The 23,809-nt window shown below is 49.8% G+C and overlaps 1 protein-coding gene across 1 annotated transcript in view; it reads left to right on the plus strand.

Annotated features, from left to right (window-relative positions):
- Positions 1-10,643, plus strand: part of arhgef19 (Rho guanine nucleotide exchange factor (GEF) 19) — a 123,084-nt gene extending 112,441 nt beyond the window's left edge. Inside the window, exons 13-16 of the mRNA XM_078238964.1 lie at positions 1,132-1,290; positions 4,642-4,724; positions 7,084-7,188; positions 9,737-10,643. Coding sequence (XP_078095090.1) covers positions 1,132-1,290; positions 4,642-4,724; positions 7,084-7,188; positions 9,737-9,894 — 505 coding nt within the window. The 3' untranslated portion in view covers positions 9,895-10,643. The remainder of the gene's footprint in view (positions 1-1,131; positions 1,291-4,641; positions 4,725-7,083; positions 7,189-9,736) is intronic.
- Positions 10,644-23,809: the final 13,166 nt, after the last annotated feature.

A 23,809-nucleotide genomic window follows, 5' to 3' on the forward strand; every position in this document is an offset into this window, starting at 1 on the left:
CATTGCAGTGTTAATATCAGCCTACTTGTGATACTAATAAATAAACTAAAACAAAAGGGATTGTTGGGAGACTGGTGGTGGCAGATAGGAGCTGCAGCCATGAGTAATGCTGCATCCTGCAAATGAATCATAGAATCCCTACAGTGCAGAAGGAGCTCATTCGGCCCATCGAGCCTGCACTGACCACAACCCCCACCCTGGCCCCATAACCCTACTTATTTACCCTACTAACCCCCTGACACTAAGGGGCAATTTAGCATGGCCAATTCAACTTAACCCACACATCTTGGGACTGGTGTTGTAAGACTTCTTACTGTGGGATTCTGCTCCGGGCAGATTTGTTGCTGCATTTCCTACAATACAACTGTAACTACATTTCAAAAGTCAGTAACTCGCTGTAAAGCACTTTCGTTCATCTTAAGGTTATCGAAGGCACGGTGGAAATGCAAACCTTTTTATTTCACAAACTGCATTAGGTGGCAGGGGTGGCACAGTGGTTAGCACAGCCTGCCTCACAGCGACAGGGACCCGGGTTCGATTCCCGGCTTGGGTCGCTGCCTGTGTGGAGTTTGCACGTTCTCCCCGTGTCTGCGTGGGTTTCCTCCGGGTGCTCCAGTTTCCTCCCGCTGTCCAAAGACATGCTGGTTAGGTTGATTGGCCATGATAAATTGGCCCTCAGGGTCAGGGGAATTAATAGGGTAATTGTATGCGGTCATGGGTGTGCGGCCTGCGTGGGATTGTGGCCGGTGCAGACTCGATGGGCCAAATGGCCTCCTCCTGCAGTGTAGGGATTCTATAAAGAAAATTGCAATTCCCTGAATTCCAACCAAAAGCAAGTTGATTTTACAGCACAAAAAAGGCTACTCAGCCCTTCTAGCCTATGCTAGCTCTTTGCTGGAGCAACACCAAACCAATCTTGCTGTTCTGCTCTGTTCCCAAGGCTCTGTATTTTCCTCCGAGGATGCAATGGTCTCTATTTCAACTGCTCCTTGGGTTAACTATTTTGTGGTCCGACACTCTCTAAGTGCGAAGGGTGTTGTATTTATTTCTTCCTGATCTTGGCAGATTGAAGTGAAGATGCTGTTTACAATGTGGTTGCAGACTCAAACTGTGTGTGTCTCTCTCTCTCAGTACCGGGAAGTTTGCTGTATTTGTACATGCCGAGACTCATCAGCTCCGAGCGAAGGACCTGAATATGAAGGTGCACGGGATCCCGGGACACGTCTTCCACTTGCAACTACTCGAGAAGCATCGCGTGAAGCAGCAGATCCTCCTCCGAGCCCGCACCGAGTGAGTGACCCGGCACGGTGTTACCGTGCAGTGATTGAGCGCTGCCAGCCAGGGCTGTGCCATTGTAATGGGCAGCACCACTGCAACACCTGGCACTAGTGTGGGTCCCGGCAGCATTGAGGTCTTATGTTTCACGCACACTCGATGGGCCGAATGGCCTCTTTCTGCACTGTAGGAGTCTATGATTCTATGAAGTTTCCTTTCCTTTAAAAAAAATGGGCAGCACAGTGGTTAGCACCGCTGCCTCACAGCGCCAGGGACCCGGGTTCGATTCCGGCCTCGGGTCACAGTCTGTGCAGAGCCTGCACGTTCTCCCCGTGTCTGCGTGGGTTTCCCCCCACAGTCCAAAGATGTGTGGGTTAGTTGCTTTGAAATCATAGAAATCATAGAAACCCTACAGTGCAGAAGGAGGCCATTCGGCCCATCGAGTCTGCACCGACCACAATCCCACCCAGGCCCTACCCCCACATATTTACCCGCTAATCCCTCTAACCTACACATCTCAGGACTCTAAGGGGCAATTTTTAGCTTGGCCAATCAACCTAACCCGCACATCTTTGGACTGTGGGAGGAAACCGGAACACCCGGAGGAAACCCACGCAGACACGAGGAGAATGTGCAAACTCCACACAGACAGCGACCCAAGCCAGGAATCAAACCCGGGACCCTGGAGCTGTGAAGCAGCAGTGCTAACCACTGTGCTACCGTGCCGCCCCTTTGGCTATGCTAAATTGCCCCTTAGTGTCAGGGGGACTAGCTAGGATAAATGCATGGGGTTAAGGGGAGGGGAACTGGGTAGGATTGTGGTTGATGCAGACACAAGGGGCTGAATGGCCTCCTTCTGCACTGTAAGATTCTATGATTTATTAAGTTTATTTATTAGTCACAAGTAAGGCTTACATTAACACTGCAATGAAGTTACTGTGAAAATCCCCCAGTTGCCACACTCCGGTGCCTGTTCGGGTACACTGAGGGAGAATTTAGCACGGTCAATGCACCCTAACCAGCACGTCTTCCAGACTGTGGGAGGAAACTGGAGCACCCGGAGGAAACCCACGCAGACACGGGGAGAACTCGCATACTCCACACAGACAGTGACCCAAGCCGGGAATTGAACCCGGGACCCTGGCACTGAGAGGCAGCAGTGCTAACCACTGTGCCACCGTGCCACCCTTAACCACTGTGCCACCGTGCTGCCCTATGTTTCTCCTGCACCGAGGGGCCACAGTTGCCCTGATGGCTGAAGTCAGCTCACGTGGCACAATGCAGGAGTTCCACCAGTGTCTCCAGTGACTCACCATCACTTCGGGCGGTGTATCCAGCAGACCAGCAGGTGGCACCAAACTCCATAAATCTGTCAAGGGAAAAGACAAAGTAATATTTTATGGCTAGTGGTATTATCGCTAGACTATTAATCCAGAAACTCAGTGAACGTTCTGGGGACACAGGTTCAAATCCCATCACAGCAGATGGTGGAATTAGGATTTTAAAAAAAAATCTGGAATTAAGAATCTATTCATGATCTTTGTCGGAAAAACCCATCTGGTTCATTAATGTCCTTTAGGGAAGGAAATCTGCCTTCCTAACCTGGTCTGGCCGACATGTGACTCCAGAGCCACAGCAATGTGGTTGACTCTCAACTGCCCTCTGAAATGGCCGAGCAAGCCACTCAGTTCAAGGGCAGCTAGGGATGGGCAATAAATGTTGGCCCAGCCAGCGACGCCCATGTCCCACGAATGAATAAAAAACATTGACCATTGAACAGTTGTTCCAATCACAAAGAGGGTCTCTAATGGGCTGAATAACCAGCAATCTGTTCAATAGGAAACTGTTACCAGGTCATAACATCACGACAAGGGAAAGGCTGTGAAAGAAAAATGAGCGAATACTTCAGAAGGTGAAAGGGGGAGACGGAGACGGACTCCGAGATGTAGGAAGTGGGGAAAGGGGACGGGAAAAGGTTACAGCTGTCGGCTGAAATGGGAGCAGGGGATGTCTGGAGGAAGTTTAAACTCAGTCTCAAAACAGGATAAACAAATGGCGTCACCAGCACCCCCACCCCCTCCCCCCACTTCCCCTCCTCACCCCTTTCGCCCCCTCCTCCCCTCCCCCCACTTCCCCTCCTCACCCTTTCCACCCCCTCCTCCCCTCCCCCCACTCCCCCTCCTCACCCCTTCCACCCCCTCCTCCCCTCCCCCCACTCCCCCTCCTCACCCCTTCTACCCCCTCCTCCCCTCCCCCCACTCCCCCTCCTCACCCCTTCCACCCCCTCCTCCCCTCCCCCCACTCCCCCTCCTCACCCCTTCCACCCCCTCCTCCCCTCCCCCCACTCCCCCTCCTCACCCCTTCCACCCCCTCCTCCCCTCCCCCCACTCCCCCTCCTCACCCCTTCCACCCCCTCCTCCCCCCCCACCCCCCCACCCCCCCCTCCCCACTCCTTCCACCCACGCGGAACCCAATCGGTCAATCAAACCTATACTGGATTGGTGGATATGCAGTGAGCAGTGTATATGCGATTGGTGGATATGCAGTGAGCCATGTACACTGGATTGGTGGATATACACAACCCATGTACTCAATCCTGCTCATATACAGAGCCCATGTACTCAATATTGCTCATATACATAAACATAGAATCCCAACAGAGCAGGAGGAGGCGAATTGGCCCATTGAGTCTCCAAAAGAGTATCATACCCAGGCCCATAGGGCGGCACGGTGGCACAGTGGTTAGCACTGCTGCTTCACAGCTCCAGGGACCTGGGTTCGATTCCCGGCTTGGGTCACTGTCTGTGTGGAGTTTGCACATTCTCCCCGTGTCTGCGTGGGTTTCCTCCGGGTGCTCCGGTTTCCTCCCACAGTCCAAAGATGTGCGGGTTAGGTTGATTGGCCATGCTAAAATTGCCCCTTAGTGTCCTGAGATGCGTAGGTTAGAGGGATTAGCGGGTAAATATGTAGGGATATGGGAGTAGGACTGGGTGGGATTGTGGTCGGTGCAGACTCGATGGGCCGAATGGCCTCTTTCTGTACTGTAGGGTTTCTAAGATTTCTAAGATTTCACCCACCCTATCCCCACAACCTCATTCATTTACCACGGTCAATGCACCCTAACCAGCACATCTCTCGGACTGTGGGAGGAAACCGGAGCACCCGGAGGAAACCCACGCAGACATGGGGAGAACGTGCAGACTCTGCACAGACAGTCATCCAAGGCTGGAATCGAACCCGGGTCCCTGGTGCTGTGAGGCAGCAGTGCTAACCACTGTGCCACCCCGTATATACAGATATACAGAGCTCATGTACCCAATCCTGTTCATGTACAGAATCCATTGTATTTTTCTGATCTTTCCTCAGGAGTGAGAAGCAGCGTTGGATAACGGCCATGCTTCTCGCGGACAAAGAGATCGACACGGAATATTCAGAGCTGGAGAAGGATGGTGAGAATCTCACACCATGCACACGGGGTCGTTTATACCAATGGCAGCAAGCTGTGCTAACCGGGATATTCCTAGAACACTGCCAGTGATTAATGAAAGGAATATTGTGGGTGGCGCGGTAGAGATAACTCCCCTAGAGGTGAGACTGACCCAGCATTGAGTTTCTCTGCTGGCGGCCCAACTTCAACAACAATTTGCATTCATATAGCGCCTTGAATATAATAAAAGGTCCCAATGTGCTTCTCAGTGGTGGTTGGTTTTAAAGGAGGTGGTTTTAATCAATCCCTGAAGCTCCCTCATCCTGTTGGGTGGTCCGGGGACAGACCCGGTCCATAGAAACACAGAAGAAGCGAATAACAACATTAATAGGCCACCTTTAACACAGCGGAACATGTCAAGGTGCTTCAGATGTTTGAGGAAAACTGACATTGAAGTGGGAGACTTGTCTCCGAGTCGGGCCAATTAACAGATTGCTGTCGTGACCACCATCCAATTGACGATGGGTACCCCCACCCCCACATCCTCCCACCACCTGCACCCCTCAAGAGTTGCCAGTCCAATCGGGAACTGTTGCCACATGGGTGGTCGTTGGCACTGGGGAAGGTCCTCATTGAACCATGGAGTTGCCATTAAGAAGGGTCCTCTCCCCCACCCACCACCCCCCTCTCCCGCCCCAAACCTCAGGAACCCACTTGGACGCCGCTTGGGTTTATCTCGCAGTCTCCCCACACAGTAGCAACAGCCAATTCCGGTGCTAGTCAAATGCAGGTGGTACCCTTCAATTGGATAGCTAAATTACCCCACTGACCACCGAGTGGAGTTTGTGCTGCTGGCAAATGTGTCACAGTGATGGGTAGACATCAGGCGCCCCCCCCACCGCATCCCACCCCCCCCTCCTCCTCTCCTCCCTCCCTAAGCCTCTCTCCATGCGGCCGGTAAAATTCTCTATTGCTTTCCTTCTCCTCTCTGAGCCTGAACCTCATGGGCTCAAATCCCACTCCGGAGACTTGAGCGCAAAATCCAGCCTGAGATTCCCAGAGCAGTGCGGAGGGAATGCTGCGCTATCGGAAACACTGTGTTTCAGATGAGATGTTCGGGTGAAGCCTGGTTTGCTTTCTCAGTTGAATGTGACAGATACCAAGTGCTGGGGAGTCCTCGACACTGTCCCGGCCAGTATCTATTTGTCAAGCAACATCACCAGAACAGATCATCAGGTCCTTTTAAATGGCTGCTTTTGGGATCTTGCTGTGCATAACTTCGCTGTTGTTTTACCTACATTACAACAGCGTTGACACATTAAAAATACTCCCATTACCCATCAGGCACTGTGAGACACCCTGAGGGAGGTGCTATACGAGTGCGCTTTATTTCCTCTGTCCCACCGTAGAATAGGATTTGTGGCCATGGCTGATTCGCTTGCTCCCTAAGCCAGGTACCCTGGACCCTGAAGCCTTGTGTCAGTTGCTGCCCATAACTGAAACCAGCCACTCGGTCCAGACCGGGGAATGGGACTGCGCCACACAGATCGGCGTTTACACATCAGAGAATCCCTACAGTGCAGAAGGAGGCCATTCGGCCCATCCGAGCCTGCACCGACCATAATGCCACCCAGGCCCCATCCCCGTAACCCCACACATTTACCCCACTAACACCCCCCACCACCCCCGACACTGAGGGTCAATTTAGCATGACCAATCTACCCAACCCCCACAACACTGAGAGACAATTTAGCATGACCAATCCACCCCCCCCGCCCCCCCCCCCCCGCCGCCCCACACACAACACTGAGGGTCAATTTAGCATGACCAATCCACCTCACTCAGTGGTTAGCACTGCTGCCTCGCAGCGCCAGGGCCCCGGGTTCGATTCCCGGCTTGGGTCACTCTCTGTGTGGAGTCTGCACGTTCTCCCAGTGTCTGCGTGGGTTTCCTCCGGGTGCTCCTACAGATTCCTCCCACAGTCCGAAAGACGTGCTGGTTAGGGTGCATTGGCCGTGCTAAATTCTCCCGCAGTGTGCCCGAACAGGCGCTGTAGCGTGGTGACTAGGGGACTTTCACAGTAACTTCTTTGCAGCGTTAATGTAAGCCTACTTGTGAACCATGTGTCAATCAGATCCACATTGGTTGGCGAAGATAAAACTAAGACGCAGCTCTTTTGCTGGAGAGAGTTTATTGAATTAATTGACAATCAACATTATTCCCCCCCTGCCCAGTGTCCCAGCTATCCCCGTTTCGAGATGTACAAACACTCATCACCTGATTGACAACGTAATTGCTACTAAAGTGTAACAATGTAATTAACAAGAATTGACACCATGAACCACCTGACCAGCTGCTGACCTTTCCCCTTTCCGATGCAGACATTCCGCAGGTTCAGTGCGTCAAGACGTACAAGCCCCAGGAAGCTGATGAGCTGGCACTGGAAAAAGCTGATGTTCTTGAAGTGAAGACCAGAACTAAAGACGGTGAGAGAAACATTGCTTGAGAGACCGCAGCATCAGAGAGTCCCTGGGGATGCTCAGGGGCAAAGGGAGGCCATTCAGCCCCTCGGGCCTGCTCCTCCGTTCAATTCGATCAAAACGGGTCTATATTTCCATCGTTCTATCTTTGCTCCATATCCTTTGAGACCCTCGACTTTCAACGACCTTTCTCAGAGAGTCCTGAACACCCCTCCAGCAGTCACAGCTTCCAGAGAGACAAAGTTCCATGTTTCTGTTACTCTTAGTGTGAGAAAATGCTTCCTGATCTCACTCTCCATGGACATTATGGGAGAAATATTTCCATCCTGCCTGCCATAGGAATTGTAACGGGCGGGGGGGTGGGGGGTGGGGGAGGTGGGGGGGGGTTGGGGGGGGGGGGTGGGGGGGGGGGGGCTGGGGGGGGGGTGGGTCCATGCAAAGGTCCTTTGACCTCGGGTGGGAATTTCTGCCTTAGTGTGAGTGTGACCGGAAAAATCTCACCCCATATCCCCTGGGTCTGGACTCCCTCAGCATCTCTCTGTGTCTCCCTTATCCAATCTTTTTAGCATTTCACATACCTCCATTAAATCCTCCTTCCATGTGCATAGATCCCTGATCCATGTGCATAGATCCCTGAAAGTTGGCACCCGGATTGAAAGGGTTGTTAAGAAGGCGTACGGTGTGTTAGCTTTTATTGGTAGAGGGATTGAGTTTCGGAGCCAGGAGGTCATGTTGCAGCTGCACAAAACTCTGGTGCGGCCGCACTTGGAGTATTGCGTACAGTTCTGGTCACTGCATTATAGGAAGGATGTGGAAGCATTGGAAAGGATGCAGAGGAGATTTACTAGGATGTTGCCTGGTATGGTGGGAAGGTCTTATGAGGAAAGGCTGAGGGACTTGAGGTTGTTTTCGTTGGAGAGAAGAAGGTTAAGAGGTGACTTAATAGAGGCATACAAGATGATCAGAGGATTAGATAGTGTGGATAGTGAGAGCCTTTTTCCTCGGATGGTGATGGCTAGCACGAGGGGACAAAGCTTTAAATTGAGGGGTGATAGATATAGGACAGATGTCAGAGGTAGGTTCTTTACTCAGAGAGTAGTAAGGGCGTGGAATGCCCTGCCTGCAGCAGTAGTGGACTCGCCAACATTAAGGGCATCTAAATGGTAATTGGATAAACATATGGATGATATTGGAATAGTGTAGGTTAGATGGGCTTTAGATTGGTTTCACTGGTCGGCACAACATCGAGGGCCGAAGGGCCTGTACTGCGCTGTAATGTTCTATGTTCAAATCCCAAACGAAGGAATGCAATCCAAGTGTCTTCAGCCAATCCTGATAATTTAATTCTCCAATGAGGGGGCTGGACAGAGTAGACGGAGAGAAACTGTTCCCGATGGTAAAAGGATCGAGAACAAGAGGACACGGATTTTAAGTGATTTGCAAAAGAAGCAAATGTGATGTGAGAGAAAGCTTTTTCACACAGCGAGTGGTTGGGGTCTGAAATACACCTGCCTGCAAGTTTAAAGTGTATTTATTCATGTCACAAGTAGGCTTACATTAACACTGCAATGAAGTTACTGTGAAAATCCCCCAGTCGCCACACTCCGGTGCCTGTTCGGGTACACTGAGGGAGAATTTTACCATGGCCAATGGACTAACCAGCACCAGTCTTTGCGCCCATCTTGCCAGTGTGGTGGAGGCAGGTTCAATTGAGGCATCAGGAGGGAATTAGATGATTACTTGAATAGAAACAATGTGCAGGGGTACGGGAGGAGAGGCAGGGGAATGACTCTAAGTTATGATGCCGATTTGGAGAGCTGGTGCTGACATGATGGGCCAAATGGCCTCCTTTGGCCTGTAACAATCCTGTGATTCGATGATTCTGAAACAGTATCGCTTTGTAATAAAGGGCTCCATGTGTCCGCTACATGGACACACAGGACGGGAAAAATCCCCCCAAGGAATCGGAGCAGGAATAGATCTTGGGGCCCGTCGAGAGTAGAACATTCAGCCAGATCATTGAGGCTGTTCCACTGTTCAGTATACTTGTGGCCCACCTGTAGGCTTCAACTCCACTTTCCTGTCTGCTCTCCGTATCCCCTCATTCCGAGCCTCCTGTCTATCCCAGCCTTAAATATATTCAACAACGCAGCACCCACAGCCTTCCGGGGTAGAGCATTCCAGACATTCCCAACCCTCTGAGGTGAAGAAATCTCTCTTCCTCTGTCCGAGATTATCCCGCCCCGTGCCTCATAGGAACTGAAACAGGGAGAAGCTCCGGAGGTTTTTCCGCTGCCTCACAGCGCCAGGGACCCCGGTTCGATTCCCGGCCTCGGGTCACTGTGGAGTCAGCGCGTTCTCCCCGTGTCTGCGTGGGTTTCCTCCAGGTGCTCCGGTTTCCTCCCACAGTCCGAAAGACGTGCGGGTTAGGTGCATTGGCCGTGCTAAATTGTCCCTCAGTGTACCCAAACAGGAGGGTTTGTGCGAAACACTCAATAAATGACCTGTCGCCGTTCCATTTTACCCCTCACCGACTTTCCGAATCTCATTCCAGGCTGGATCGAGGGATTCCGATTGTCAGACGGAGAGCGAGGGTGGTTTCCGGACAGTCACGTGGAAGAGATAACAAACAAGAACGCCAGGATACGGAATCTACGGGAGAAGAATCGGATTAAACACGCCACACAGAAACTCCAGGAGGAATGTCAGTAACCAGAGGCCGGGCTGCGTTGGTGATAACGTGTGGAGCATGGACGCTGAACGCATCCCGGATTTAATGGGGGAAACGGGGTTCGAGTTCCCCACTGTGGAGTCCATGAGTAACAAACGCTGACTATGTTTCCCCCGGGGAACAAGCTTAATCTTTGGTGCGGGCGGGAATGCTACGGCATGTCGCAGGTTTGATTACACCCCAGCTTTCAAGAAGACACCATAAGTTGTCCGTAAGTTTCTACAGCGGGAGTCCAGTGGGCTGGAAGGAAAAGACCACAGGGCCCAATGTCCCAGGGGCTGCTTAATAGCTTCGACTGGCAAAGGGCCAGTTCCGTTTTGGATCTGATCCATAAGGCTTGTAGCTCAGGGTTATGGGGGTGGTGGGTAGGGGGGAGGATACCAAGCAGCAGAAATTGAGGCAGGACAGGGTAGGGGGGGCTATTTCGCTCTCTCGGACACAGTCAAGCCCTCACTTTCATCCTCGCCGTGCCCAAGCGGGACAGTCCCAAGCATCGATCCATTTCTCACTCAGTGGCAACGATTCAAAATGAACCTTGAGACGATTGCCCGCAGAGTAGAAGGGGTGATGTGTCTGGCTTGTGATCGTAGAATCCTCCAGTGCAAAAGGAGGCCATTCGACCCATGGAATCTGCACCAACTACAATCCCACCCTGGCCCTACTCCCACAACCCCCGTGCATTTATCCTAGCTAGTCCCCCTGACACTAAGGGGCAATTTAGCATGGCCAATCCACCCTAACCCGCAGATCTTTGGACTTTGGGAGGAAACCGGAGCACCCGGAGGAAACCCACGCAGACACGGGGAGAACGTGCAGACTTCGCACAGACAGTGACCCGAGGCCGGAATTGAACCCGGGATCCTGGCGCTGTGAGGCAGCAGAGCTAATCACTGTGCCACCGTGTCCCTGTCCCTCGTCCTCCCCTCCCACTCCACTCCAACAACTGGTGTCTCCTGTTGGAACTCGGGGCGTGTGGCTGGGGGAAATGTCACCAAGTTGTTGGGGGTTCTCTGCGTTCTGCTGGGTAAAAACGAATCATTCACGGTCTGAAAGCTGTTCACTGCTGCTCAGTTTCACTGGCAGCGGGGCTTTCAAAACGCAGCCCCCCCCACGCTGCACACACCCCCCCTCCCTTAACACCCACTAAATAACAAGGGTGGAAATCTCCAGCCACACTGGTCTATAAGCCGGAAATTCCCACTTGACCATCAATGGGATTTCACATTCTCCGCAACCCGCCCACTAAAATTCCAGTGGGAGAATTCCAGTCCAAATCTTCAAACAGCCAATGTTTAGCCGGGCAAGGACTGAGTTAGCAGTTCAGAGTGAGTGGGACCGAATGCTCCTTGTCATACTGAGCAGATCATCGTGACAGGGCAAACCTGACACATGTGTTCCTGTGAGTGCCTCTGTGTGCAACCCCTGCCTCTCTGACACAACAGTCTAACTCTCTACCGCGTCAAACTCAGCAAAAACAACTGTCTCGGTCACCGGTTTCCTGTGTGAATAAAACAGGCCCAACCATTTGCAGAGTCCATTCCCCCACCTCAGGAAATCATGAACGAACCAGTTGGGGTTTTAACAGGCCTCTGCATTTCCCAGCCCCACATTTATTTCATTCTTGGCCACGGTGAGAATTAATGTCTCGGCTTCTACAGCAGTACCGTAACCTCCAAGGGAACGGTACCCTTGGCTATGGTGACATGGCAAGGTGCCAGAGGCTGGCTGGTGCCGGCGTGTGGGCAGAAGAGACCAGAATGTACACCCTTCAGGTACCTCCCCCCACCCCCCCAACCACCTTACTGCCCCCCATCACCTTACTGCCCCCCATCACTGCCCCCTCACCCAATCACCAGCTGCCAGACCCAGAGGGGGAAAAAAAAGTTTCTTTTAAGATGGGTGTGGAATCACCAATCCCTTTGCCTCATTTCCAAACGGAAGCTTCCAGAATTCTGACACGGTCTCAGCCCCAGGGACTAACCAAACGGGTGGGAGAGACAAAGGCAGAGAGCACGAAGCAAGGACTCTGTCCCTCAGCGTGATGGCAGTGACATTCTGACCGTGTCACTGGAAACCTCCAGATTCTGTTACAGCCGTTTCTCTTCCGGCCTCTTCTGCCCACACGCCGGCACCAGCCAGCCTCTGGCACCTTGCCATGTCACCATAGCCAAGGGTACCGTTCCCATGGAGGTTATGGTACTGCTGTAGAAACCTAGACATCAATTCTCACCGTGGCCAAGATGGGGGCCATTGAATGTGGGGCTGGAAAATGTGATCCAGAGGCCTGTTAAAACCCCAACTGGTTCATTCATGATTTCCTGGAGTGGGGGAAATGGACTCTGCAACTGGTTGGGCCTAGCTGCTTGATTCGGTTCCCTCGAGTGGTGGTGAACTGGCATCAAGCAGCTACCAGCTTCCGAGGGCCACTAGCGATGGGCAATAAATGCAAAGATTGCCCACATCACAACAGCAGCAAATGATGATGTTTACAAAGTGAGTGCCTGCTTACTATAATATGACTACTACACTCCCTGAAGCCACTCACCGAATCTTTGCAGCAAGTGTAATCGTTCTGTACACCCCGATATCGACCTGACTGGGCAATGCCCGCAATTGGTACGACACCCACTGCTTGTAACCGTGGTTGCGCTGCCGTTTCTGCTCAAGTGCTAAGTTATTGTTCCGAGACTCGGAAGAGCTTCATTTTATAAATAGTATCACTCTGATCCGGAATCGTTCCTTGGCTCTTTGTACATTTCAATGTAAGATTACTTTAAACTGGTTACAGGAGGTGAGGACTCTCATGTCAGAGCCAAGTTTGAGCGAGCTCTGGGAATGGAGGAGGCATTCGTCTTTATATATATACATATATATATATATATATAATGTATTTCCCGGAAGAAACGAGAGGCCACCGGACACAACACGGCCTGCCTGGCGCAGATCGCGGAGCTGTGTCGAGGTGGGAAGTGCTCAGAGAGCAAGTCCTCTCTGTTTGACCGTGGCCTAGCCGAGAAGCGCCAACACTTGGTGTCAAATCAAAAGTTTTGTGCGCCACTGAAAAAGTATTTTATCTTCAGTGTCACTACAAGCTGAATCTAAACGCAGTGGGCGAAACACAGCACACATTGGCTGAAAGTCATTGCATTATTGTAAAGGTTTTGTTTTTAAGTGACAATTGAGTCATGATTCCATTACTGCCGTCTTATACTAGCACTGCCACTGAGGGAGCATTTGTAAAGGCACTTTGTACATAGTCAGGAGACAGCGGAAATGCGACACAGACTTGACCCCGTGTTTGCAGCATTACGAGATGATTCCTGAGCATCAAATGCTCAAGATCAAACACTCAGGCATTAGATTTGATGCTTGGGTCAAATGTGTGGTCATTGACAATTGATTTATACACTGGAACAACACAACAATGTTTGATGTTTCAGGATTGTACCACCATCAAAACATTGCTGGAACATTTACTACTCTAGTGTTACAAATAAAATTATCCACGATTGCTGTCACGTGGTAAGTTACGATGAGCGTGGTGATTTATTTTACTAATCGTCTCTCTTCCACACCCCTCCTTCCAATGGCAGGTGGCACGGTGGTTAGCACTGCTGCCTCATAGCGCCAGGGATCCGGGTTCGATCCCTGGCTTGGGGTCACTGTCTGTGCGGAGTCTGCACATTCTCCCCGTGTCTGTGTGGGTTTCCTCCGGGTGCTCCAGTTTCCTCCTGCAGTCCGAAAATGTGTGGGTTAGGTGGATTAGCCAATTGGCTATGCTAAATTAATCCTTAGTATGAGGGGGACTATCTAGGGTAAATGCATTGGGTTATAGAAATCATAGAAACCCTACAGTACAGAAAGAGGCCATTCGGCCCATCGAGTCTGCACCGACCACAATCCCACCCATGCCCTATCCCCATATCCCTACATATTTTACCCACTAATTCCTCTAACCTACACATCTCAGGACACTAAGGGGCAATTTTTTAGCATGGCCAATAGGGGATAGGGTCTGGGTGGAATTGGGGTCGTTGCAGACTCGATGGGCTGAATGGCCTCCTTCTGCACTATGGGGACTCCATGATTCTGTAGAATTCTGTGATTCAATGGGCTACTCCAGATGCACAAAAACATGCCACCCACTCTCTTGCACAACTGAATGTAGAGCGAGTGGGTGACAGGCTGGATCATCACAACACTTGCTACAAGCAAAGGGGGCAAAAAAAAAAATCGGCTTTGTGTCTTGTTTTTGTGCCTCTTGTGATGTTACCGGCCCTGTTTCATTGGTGAAATTGGCTTTGTGCCCAGAAAGCAGGTGACGTCGATTCCAATATTCAGCAGGTATTTTAAATGTAATTAGTGAGTCCTGGACGCTATCAGCAGGGCTAACTTGTCCTTCCCTGCTCGCCAGCGAGGATCATGTGTGGCCCCCATCAATGGGGACCTGATGTAATGGCCTTGCCGCTGGGACCGAAGGGCAGGGCTGTGCCAAGGTGGCGGGGCCTGAGGGGAGCGGTGATTGAGGGGCCGGGGGAAATAGGGACGGGGGGGGGGGGGGGAGGTGGAGAGAGACAGATCTCATTCATGCCTGCGCAATGGCTCCGTTGGAGCTCAGTAGCCGACATCCTGGCATGAATAGACTGGGCCCACCCCCGGGCATGAATAGACTGGGCCCCCCTGGCATGAATAGACTGGGCCCCCCTGGCATGAATAGACTGGGCCCACTCCCACTCCTACCCCCCCCCCCCCTACTGGCGAGAATCACATTTGAGCTTTGTTTCCTGCAAGTGTGTACGATTGTGTCTGGGAGCTCACCAAAAGAAAATGGGTGTGATTCTCTCTCATTCGGCAGTTAGAATTTTTTTGGTAATATCGTCCCCTCTGACCCCCCCACTCAAGACTTTCCTACCTACCTTCTGTTGAGTCTTCCCAGGAGGTTTCACTACATGGCGATGAAGGGGGGGCAGGAGGGGAACTTTGCTGAGATTTTTAACCCTAATCTCACCTTGCCTTTATATGCACCAATTCCCATCATGGCCTCTAGCTGAGTGAGATTAGTCACAATGCAGACATGCGCAGGCAGAATATCAATACGGGGGCTCTTGTGGCTGTACAGCTCACTGCTGTGGCAGGCATCGAGTCCACCCAGTCTTACTGGGCACACGCCAAATCTTCAGTCGCACTTTCACTTTCTGTACACTCGTTTCAGGTCAATTACTTGGTCCAGAACGGACCAATTATCAGTCAAAACATGATTCCCATTGCTTCCAGATTAAACACAAGGATGTTAAAAAAAAACAACTCGTGTTTATATAGAACCTTTTATACAGTGAAAAGTTCCTAGACATTTTACAAGAGAAGCATCATCAAACAATAATTTAAACCAAAGCACGTGAAGCAGTATTAGTACATGGGAGGCAGTCGCACAGTGGAATTGTCACTGGACTAGCAAACCTGAGATCCAGGGAATTGCTTTGGGGACCCGGATTCGAATCCCACCCCGGCAGATGGTGAAATTTGAATTCAATTAAAATCTGGAATTAAAAGTCTAAGGACGACCACCGTCGTCAAAACCCATCTGGTTCACTGATGCCCTTTAGGGAAAGAAATCTGCCATCCTTACCTAGTCTGGCCATTGCCATGTAGCGAAACCTCCTGGAAGACTCAACAGAAGGTAGGTAGGAAAGTTTTGAGGGGAGGGGGGGGTCAGAGGGGACGATATTTCCAAAACAATTCTAAGTGCCGAATGAGAGAGAATCACACCCATTTTCTTTTGGCGAGCTCCCAGACACAATCAGAGCCACTGAAATGGAGGGCAGTTAGGGGTGGGCAATAAATGTTGGCCCAGTGATGCCCACATCCTGGAAAAAAATGAAAAGAAAAATGACCAAAACCTTCATCAGAAAGTAGGTTTTGAAGAATCATTAATAGGGAGAGGGGGAATTCCAGAATTTGGTGGGGGTGTTGGCATACTGTTCAGGGATTTAAAACCCTATCTTTCCAATGGCAGCTTAATTTGCAGCTGGAATTAAGCCTCGAAGATTTGTCTGCCAGGCTACACTGCTCAAAAACAGGAGGATTCAAAGCAGCTTCACAGTTGTAATCATTTTTTTAAAAATTAATTTTATGGGACTTGTGCATTGCCCATTATTAGCCCTCCCTAATTGCCCCAGAGAAGGTGGTAGTGAGCTGCCGTCTTGAAGCTGCAGTCCCTGTGGTGAGAGGGATGGAGTCCCAAGATTTGGACCCAGGTGGTAACTCCACAGTAGCTGTTGATGCCTCAGAGCTCACCGCTCCAGAATCTTGTCTGGTCGCCCCACTGGGGTTCCCAGCCCATAGTCTGGGATGGCCTGACCTAGTCAGTGAGGGGGAAGGAGGACTTGAGTCGCTCTCTGGGCTGAGATTCCCTGCTGAGCTGATTAGTCTCCCTTTGGGCTATGATGACTTTGCTTATCTTGGGGCAGAATGGCGGCAGTGGTCAGCGCTGCTGCCTCGCAGCGCCAGGGACCCGGGTTCGATTCTGGCCTCTGGTCAGTGTCTGTGTGGAGTTTGCACGTTCTCCCTGTGCCTTCATGAGTTTCCTCCCACAAGCCAAAGATGTGCAGGTTAGGTGGAATGGCTATGCTAAATTGCCCCTTGTGTCCTAAGAGATACAATATAGGTGAGGGTTTTAGTGGGGTAAAATATATGTGGTTACAGGGATAGGGTAAGAGTTGGTGCAGGCTCAGTGGGCTGAATGTCCTCCTCCTGTACTGGAAAGGATGTCAGGTAAGATCGGGATTGTGCTCATGTACAATGCCTCCATCAACACGATTGAGGCTCAAGTATTTTAGGCCGGATTTTCAAAACTGGGTTGGGAAGCTGGCCCCTATCTCAAACAGGTGGGGGGGTGGGGGAGGGGGGATCCCTTGCATGGCTATTTTCAAATTTAAATAGTCTCTTTGGCCAGGAGGCGAGCTCTGCCTCGAATAGGTGGCCATGTTGGAACCTACTGGCACTTTACTGAAGCTAGTCATCAGCAGCTCTCTAGAGAGGCAATCTCATCGATGGGGCAGGAATCAAATAAGAAAAACGGAAATCCAATGCTTGCAGCAGCAATGAATCTTGGGTAAAACAGATTAAAAACAAAGGAACTTTAACTTGCCCGTGGCTAATACAAGATCCGTGCACAAACTTTCCTCCCCCCCGCCACCCAATGATCACAGTTAAAAAAGTTCCATTCTGCAGTGAACCAACACCTTTACAAACCCCTCAAAAGAATTAGGATGGCGCAGTGGTTAGCGCTGCTGCTTCACAGCACCAGGGACCAGGTTCAGTTCTGACCTTGGGCAACTGCGTGCAGTTTGCACATTCCCCCCAGGTCTGCGTGGGTTGCCTCTGAGTGCTCCGGTTTCCTCCCACACTCCAAAGCTTAGAAGATTAGATTAGAATCCCTACAGTGCAAAAAGGAGGCATTCAGCCCATCAATAAACTTGGACTTTAACCTGGTGTTGAGACTTCTTACTGTGTTTACCCCAGTCCAACGCCGGCATCTCCACTTCTTGAACTGATGCAGTCCACGTGCTGTGGATTGACCCACAATGCCGTTAGGGAGAGTATTCCAAAATTTTGACCCAGCGACTGCGAAGGGACAATTATATATTTCCAAGTCAGGATGGTGAGTGGCTCACCCATCATTTTAAACATGAATGAGAGGAACCAACCACAATCCCACCCAGGCCCCATCCCCATAAACCCTCAAATTTACCCTACTAATGCCCCTGTCACTAAAGGGGCAATTTGGCATGGCCAATCCACCCAACCTGCACGTCTTTGGACTGAGGGGAGAAACTGGAGCACCAAGAAGAAACCCACGCAGACATGGGGAGAATGTGCAAACTCCACACAGACAGTAACCCGAGGCTGGAATCAGTGCCATGGAACCAGAGTTTGATTGCAGCTTCGGGTTACTGTCTGTGTGGAGTTTGCACATTCTCCCAGTGTCTGCGTGGGTTTCTTCTTGGTGCTCCAGTTTCCCCTCAGTCCAAAGAAGTGCAGGTTGAGTGGATTGGCTATGCTAAACTGCCCCTTTAGGTGACAGGGTAAATTAGCAGGGCAATTATGTTACAGGGAAGGTGACTTGGTGGGATTGTTGTCAGTGCAGGTTTGATGGGCTGAATGGCCTCCTTCTGCACTGTAGGATTCTATATCAAAGCAAATTACTGTAGATGCTGGAATCTGAAACCAAAAAAGAGAAAACGCTAGAAAATCTCAGCAGGTCTGGCAGCATCTGGAAGGAGAGAAAAGAGCTGACGTTTCGAGTCCAGATGACCCTTTGTCAAAGCTCACTGTAGGATTCTAGTTTGAGGAGCTGTTAAATCACTGGCTAGCAGGTTTTAACCATTCCGCTTCCTGCCCATCCACCGAAATTGGAAATTGTCTCAGAGGCAGCAAGATCCCAGGATGATCTGTGGGACCACAATTTTCAAATCCCAGCTGCACTGGGTCCTGACCAGACAGCCCGTTTGAGAATGCGGCCCGTTTAACCCGGCTGTCTTTGATGAAAGCCTTGAATGTGAAGAACAAAATTTGGGGTGTGGAATTGGATCCCTCTCAATTTAAAGTCAGCACCAAGGTTACAAATACAAACCCACCACGGCAACAGGAAGAGAAGCACAAGTCATCCACAGGAACTGGAGGCCCTACCTTTGTGATTGAAGGAATGAAGTTAGTTGGAGTTATTGTGGAGATAGGAGCTGACGATTGTTAAACTTCAGGGGAGGGGCTGATGATTCAGGAATTTCTCTCAAAATCAAAGACAAATCAGCAATGTGGGCGGGGTGGGTGAAATTTCGTTCAGGAGGATAGAGTACAATTGAAATGTGAAGACTTCTTGATGCAGGGTGGTAGCTCGTTACAGAACTGGGAGAAATAAAGATTCAGAATGCAGCAGAGAATGGAACCCAAACTCATAAACCAATGCTCATTTCAGTTACTGTTTAAGCAAAGACTAAAAGACAATGGAAGGTGCAGCAAGACTGATTCATAACCACCATGACCTGTCCACTGCAAATTCCCAATTTCAGCTTGATTATTGGAATAGAGCAATAGTGAAGGGAGTCATCAAACGCTGCCGGCAGTGGGAAAAACAGAAATAAAAATCTTTAGATTAGATCATCAGATGCATTTTACTGCAGAGAAAAAGAGTCAGGATTGTCTCCAGTATGATGTAGATTCAAACAGAGTAGCATGGCCCTTGGAGGGGGGGGGCAGAAAATGACATCTTGAGGGTTGTGTGACCAGCAAGGCCCCTGTGGATCGCTCCGGTGGGAAGCTGAGCCACCCGGCAGGAGGGTATGGACCACAGATTGAGGGGGGTGGGGGGAGACTGGCAATTGGAGCTTAGGAATCCAGAAGAGCAGTCACACTTGTAGTCTAGGTTTACCTTGTTATACATATAAATACTCTGTTGGCAATAAAGGCTTTACAGTTAAAGCTGCATTGATTCGTTCTTGATCTATGACAAAACATCTTTTAATAATTTTGAATATAAAAAAGCGTCAAACTTTATAAACATCACTATAATGTTGGATTCACTCGTCATCTCCTCATCTGAAGTACGAAGACACTTTTACTCCAAGTACCCCACTCATTCTCACCACTCAAGTAGCAAGCAGTGTAATCACCATTCTACATCCACCACCTTTCAAGATGGCCTCCCCTTACCCAACAGCAGAGTCCCTACTCTGATAGAGATACACCGTTGAGAATGGCCATCCCTCGCCATTTCAATATTTGCCTTGAATCAAGGACCACATTGAGCCTTGCTCACACACTGGGCACTGAGATCATGCAATACACAAGAGGAAACTCCCACCAGATTACTCTGAGTTTGCAAGTGTTGCAATCTGTTACATGGAAGGATAGAGACTTGGAAAAATGAAGCGCACTTGGGAGGAAATTGAGTAAACACTAAAATCTTTATTAGCACAAGGTAAAAGAAAGATATGCTAACACCAACAGTTCTTTGTAGCTATGTTACAGGTTCCAAAATAAGTCACCATTTCCAGAAGTTTCCACAAGGGTAGGCTCCAACCAAATTCAACATGCAGCAGGCAAACCTTGGTCTTCTCAGAAACTGGTGGTGTGTCACAATGTGAAGACACAGAGGTTTGCAATGGAGTGCTGGCTCATTCAGATAATGTCTCAATATTGGGAGTTAGAATTGTCCAGGGAAGTTGGTTATAAATTGATTCCTTGTGCGACTCCCAGCTTTGCAATTCCATATCTTTAGCAAAGCAACTCAACCCGAATCAAAATCACACACACAAAATCCTTTCAGTGTTGAAGTGTTAAAATTCTCTACGTCAGTTTAAAATTATGTCTATTAATCTCCAACATTCTAATCACCAATTGTTTTCAGTACCTTGGCCTTTCAATTGTCCATTAGATTGTGGAATGATCACATTTACTCCTTTCGACATGTTTATTAAGTTAAATAAATTATTGCTCCTTCACTGACAGAGGGATTAGTTTGTGTTGCATTACCAGTTGAGAGGGAATAACAGCCCATGGTGGCAGTGACGATCACAGGTCATTTTAGTCTTGCAAAGCACACGAGCCACACGACTTCACTGGAGTGTCCAGAAAATAAGCAAGGAGCTGCCAAACCCAATAGGAATCTTTCGGCACCGCGATCATCACCCAGTCAACAGCATAACTGAACGGTCGACAGGCTAGATTGCCAGCTCGGACACTGGGTCCCTTCATTCTTTCCACATCCTGACACAGCTCAATGATCCACATTTCCTGGGATCCCTAAGGAAAACCGGAGAGGAGCAATGTTATAAGACAAGCAAGGATAGTCATGACAAAACCAGGGCAACTTGGGTTAGGGAATGAAATGAAAGGTAAAAAAAGAGGCCATAGCCCCAGATGACAATAGGCTGCTCGTCCCTTTGAGGTGGGGAGAGCTGACTGGTGATAGCCATATCTTAGACAAGAGGCAAGGTTGGGCAGCACAGTGGTTAGCGCTACTGGCTCACAGTGCCAGGGACCCGGGTTTCATTCCCAGCTTGGGTCACTGTGCAAAGTCTGCATGTTCTCCCCGTGTCTGCGTGGGTTTCCTCCCACATTCTGAAAGGTGTTGGTAAGGTGCATTGGTTATGCCAAATTCTCCCAGTTGATGCCAAGTCACCCATATTTCACAAACCGGATGAACTGGAAATCATTGGGATCGGTAGAAGTTGATAGCAGGCCAGCAAGAGATGCGAGGATGGATAAGTGCTCTGGGGTTCTCTTGCAATTATCACTGGGGATGAGGGATATTGGGGTTAGAATGGGTGGAGTCCAAAGTAGGGCAGATTGCAATGGGCAATACTGCAGCAACATATGCAGCATCTAAAAAGTAGTTTCAAGTTTATTTATTAGTCACAAGTCGGCTTACATTAACACTGCAATGAAGTTAGTGAAAATCCCCTAGTCGCCACACTCCGGTGCCTGTTCGGGTACACGGAGGGAGAATTTAGCATGGCCAACGCACCTAACCAGTATGTTTTTCGGACTGTGGGATGAAACTGGAGCACCCGGAGGAAACCCCACGCAGACACAGGGAGAACATGCAGATTCCCCACAGACAGTGACCCAAGCCGGGAATTGAACCCGGGTCCCTAGCGCTGAGAGGCAGCAGCGCTAACCACTGTGCCAGTCTTCAACCATAAAGAAGCAAAATGCATCACAAATGGGAGTAAAGAAATGGATTTTGAGACAATGCTGGAAAGGGAGTGATTACGGAATACAATTAAATGGATGGGGTAGAGTTTGTGTCTGGGCGGGGTGGGGGGGGGGGGTGGGGGAGAGAGTGAATGTAGGGTCTTTTCTCACTCCATGCTTGAGATAGTGTTCCATTTCCCACAGATGGTGAAGCTTACTCACACCTGGTTGGTGGCTCACATCCCCCTCGTTGCAGAGTAGAAATGGCTGCGATCCACTCTTGCATTTCACACCTGCACAGTCCAAGCACAGAGCAGAGAGATTAGAATCCCTACGCAGTGCAGAAAGAGGCCATTCAGCCCACTGAGTCAGCACTGACTCTCCACCTAGCCCCGCCAGCCTGCGCATTTACCATGACTAATCCACCTAACCGTATTAAAAAAGGGCAAGGCCATAATTTATCTCATTCAGATTGACACGTACAAAAATGGATTAACAAAATTCAATACAATAGCAGGTTGGCCTGATCAGTGACTGCTTTCCAGATCTGGAATTGGACCTCAAATTTCCCCAGGAGACACACAAAATCTTGCAATAAGGATGCTAGAAGAGTAAGAGGGAAAGAAAATGTGAGCGAATAAAAAAAAGTGTAACAGGAACACAAGAGAGAGAGAGAGAGAGAGAGAAAGAGAAGCAAATGCTATGATGGGCAAGTCAAACTACTTATCTTAAATGTCAACCTGTCCCTTTGTACACTAACTTGCTGTGAATTTCCAGTACTTTGATCTTGGGATTTTATCTACATTGTTTATCCATAAACACTTACTCATTTCCTGCTTCCACGATAATATTTCTGTTGGATGCCTTGTGATTCTCCAGAAGACAGAGAACAAAAACCAGTGACTTGGTCTCAAAGCAGTCAACCCTCACCTTGGGGATGCTGGCATAGTCCAGTACTGAAAATCTGCCATTCCTGGTACAAGGGGAGAGAAAGAAAAATCCTGAGTTACGCAAATAAATTGGTGGAGGGTCAAAATCCAGTAATTATTTCAAATTTTAAAAAACAGAAAAATACTTTCAATTCTAACTGAGCATTACAGAGGATTTGTGATGATCCAATGCTAACTAGTAAACTTTAGAAATCATTTCCATAGAATCCCTACAGTGCAGGAGGAGGCTGTTTGGCCCATCAAGTCAGCACTGGCTCTGGCAGAGCATCTAACCCAGCCCTATCCCAATAATCCCATGTAGTTACCCCATTAATTCCCCTAACCAACACAGCTTAGGACACCAAGGGGCAATTTAGCATTCCCAATCTGCACAATTTTTCCACCGTGGGAGAAAACCAGAGCACTCGGAAGAAACCCACGCAGACACAGGGAGAAGGTGTGGACACACAGACAGTCACCCAAGCAGGGAATCGAACCTGGGTCCCTGGCACTGAGAGACAGCAGTGCTAACCACTGTGCCACCTTGCTGCCCACATTTAAGTGACATGCGCATCATTGGCTAGGCCAGCATTTATTGCCCATCCCCAATTGCCCTCAAGGTGGGTGGTGATGAGGTGGCACCTTTTTGGACCATTGCAATCCGTGCAGTGTAGGTACACCCACAGTGCTGCTAGGGTGAGAGTTCCAGGATTCTGACTCAGTGACAGAAGGGATAGTAACATATTTCCAAATCAGCTTGGCGAGTGGCTGGGGGTGATTGTGTGGAAAGGAACTTCCGGATGGTAGTGTTCCCATGCATCTGCTGCCCTTGTCCTTCGAGATGGTAGTGGTCATGGGCTATGGAAGGAGCCTTGGTGAGTTCTTGCAGTGCATCTTGTAGATGGTACACACGGCTGCCACTGTTCACTGCAGGTGGATGGGGCCCAATCAAGACTGGCTGTATGCAGAACCGTTAGCAAGTGAACAAAGCCCAGTCCATCACGCAAACCAGTCTCCCATCCATCGACTCCGTCTACACTTCCCTGCTGCCTCGGCAAAGCAGCCAGCATAATTAAGGACCCCACGCACCCCGGACAAACACTACAAAGAACAAAGAACAAAGAACAATACAGCACAGGAACAGGCCCTTTGGCCCTCCAAGCCCGCGCCGCTCCCCGGTCCAGGATTGAATCCTGAATCCAGGATCCCCGCCCAATTTTCCAGCCTATCTACATACCAATATCCTATCCACCGAGCTGTCCCTCACAGCTAC

This window comes from Mustelus asterias, chromosome 22 (assembly GCF_964213995.1).
Source record: "Mustelus asterias chromosome 22, sMusAst1.hap1.1, whole genome shotgun sequence".
NCBI lineage: Eukaryota > Metazoa > Chordata > Chondrichthyes > Carcharhiniformes > Triakidae > Mustelus > Mustelus asterias.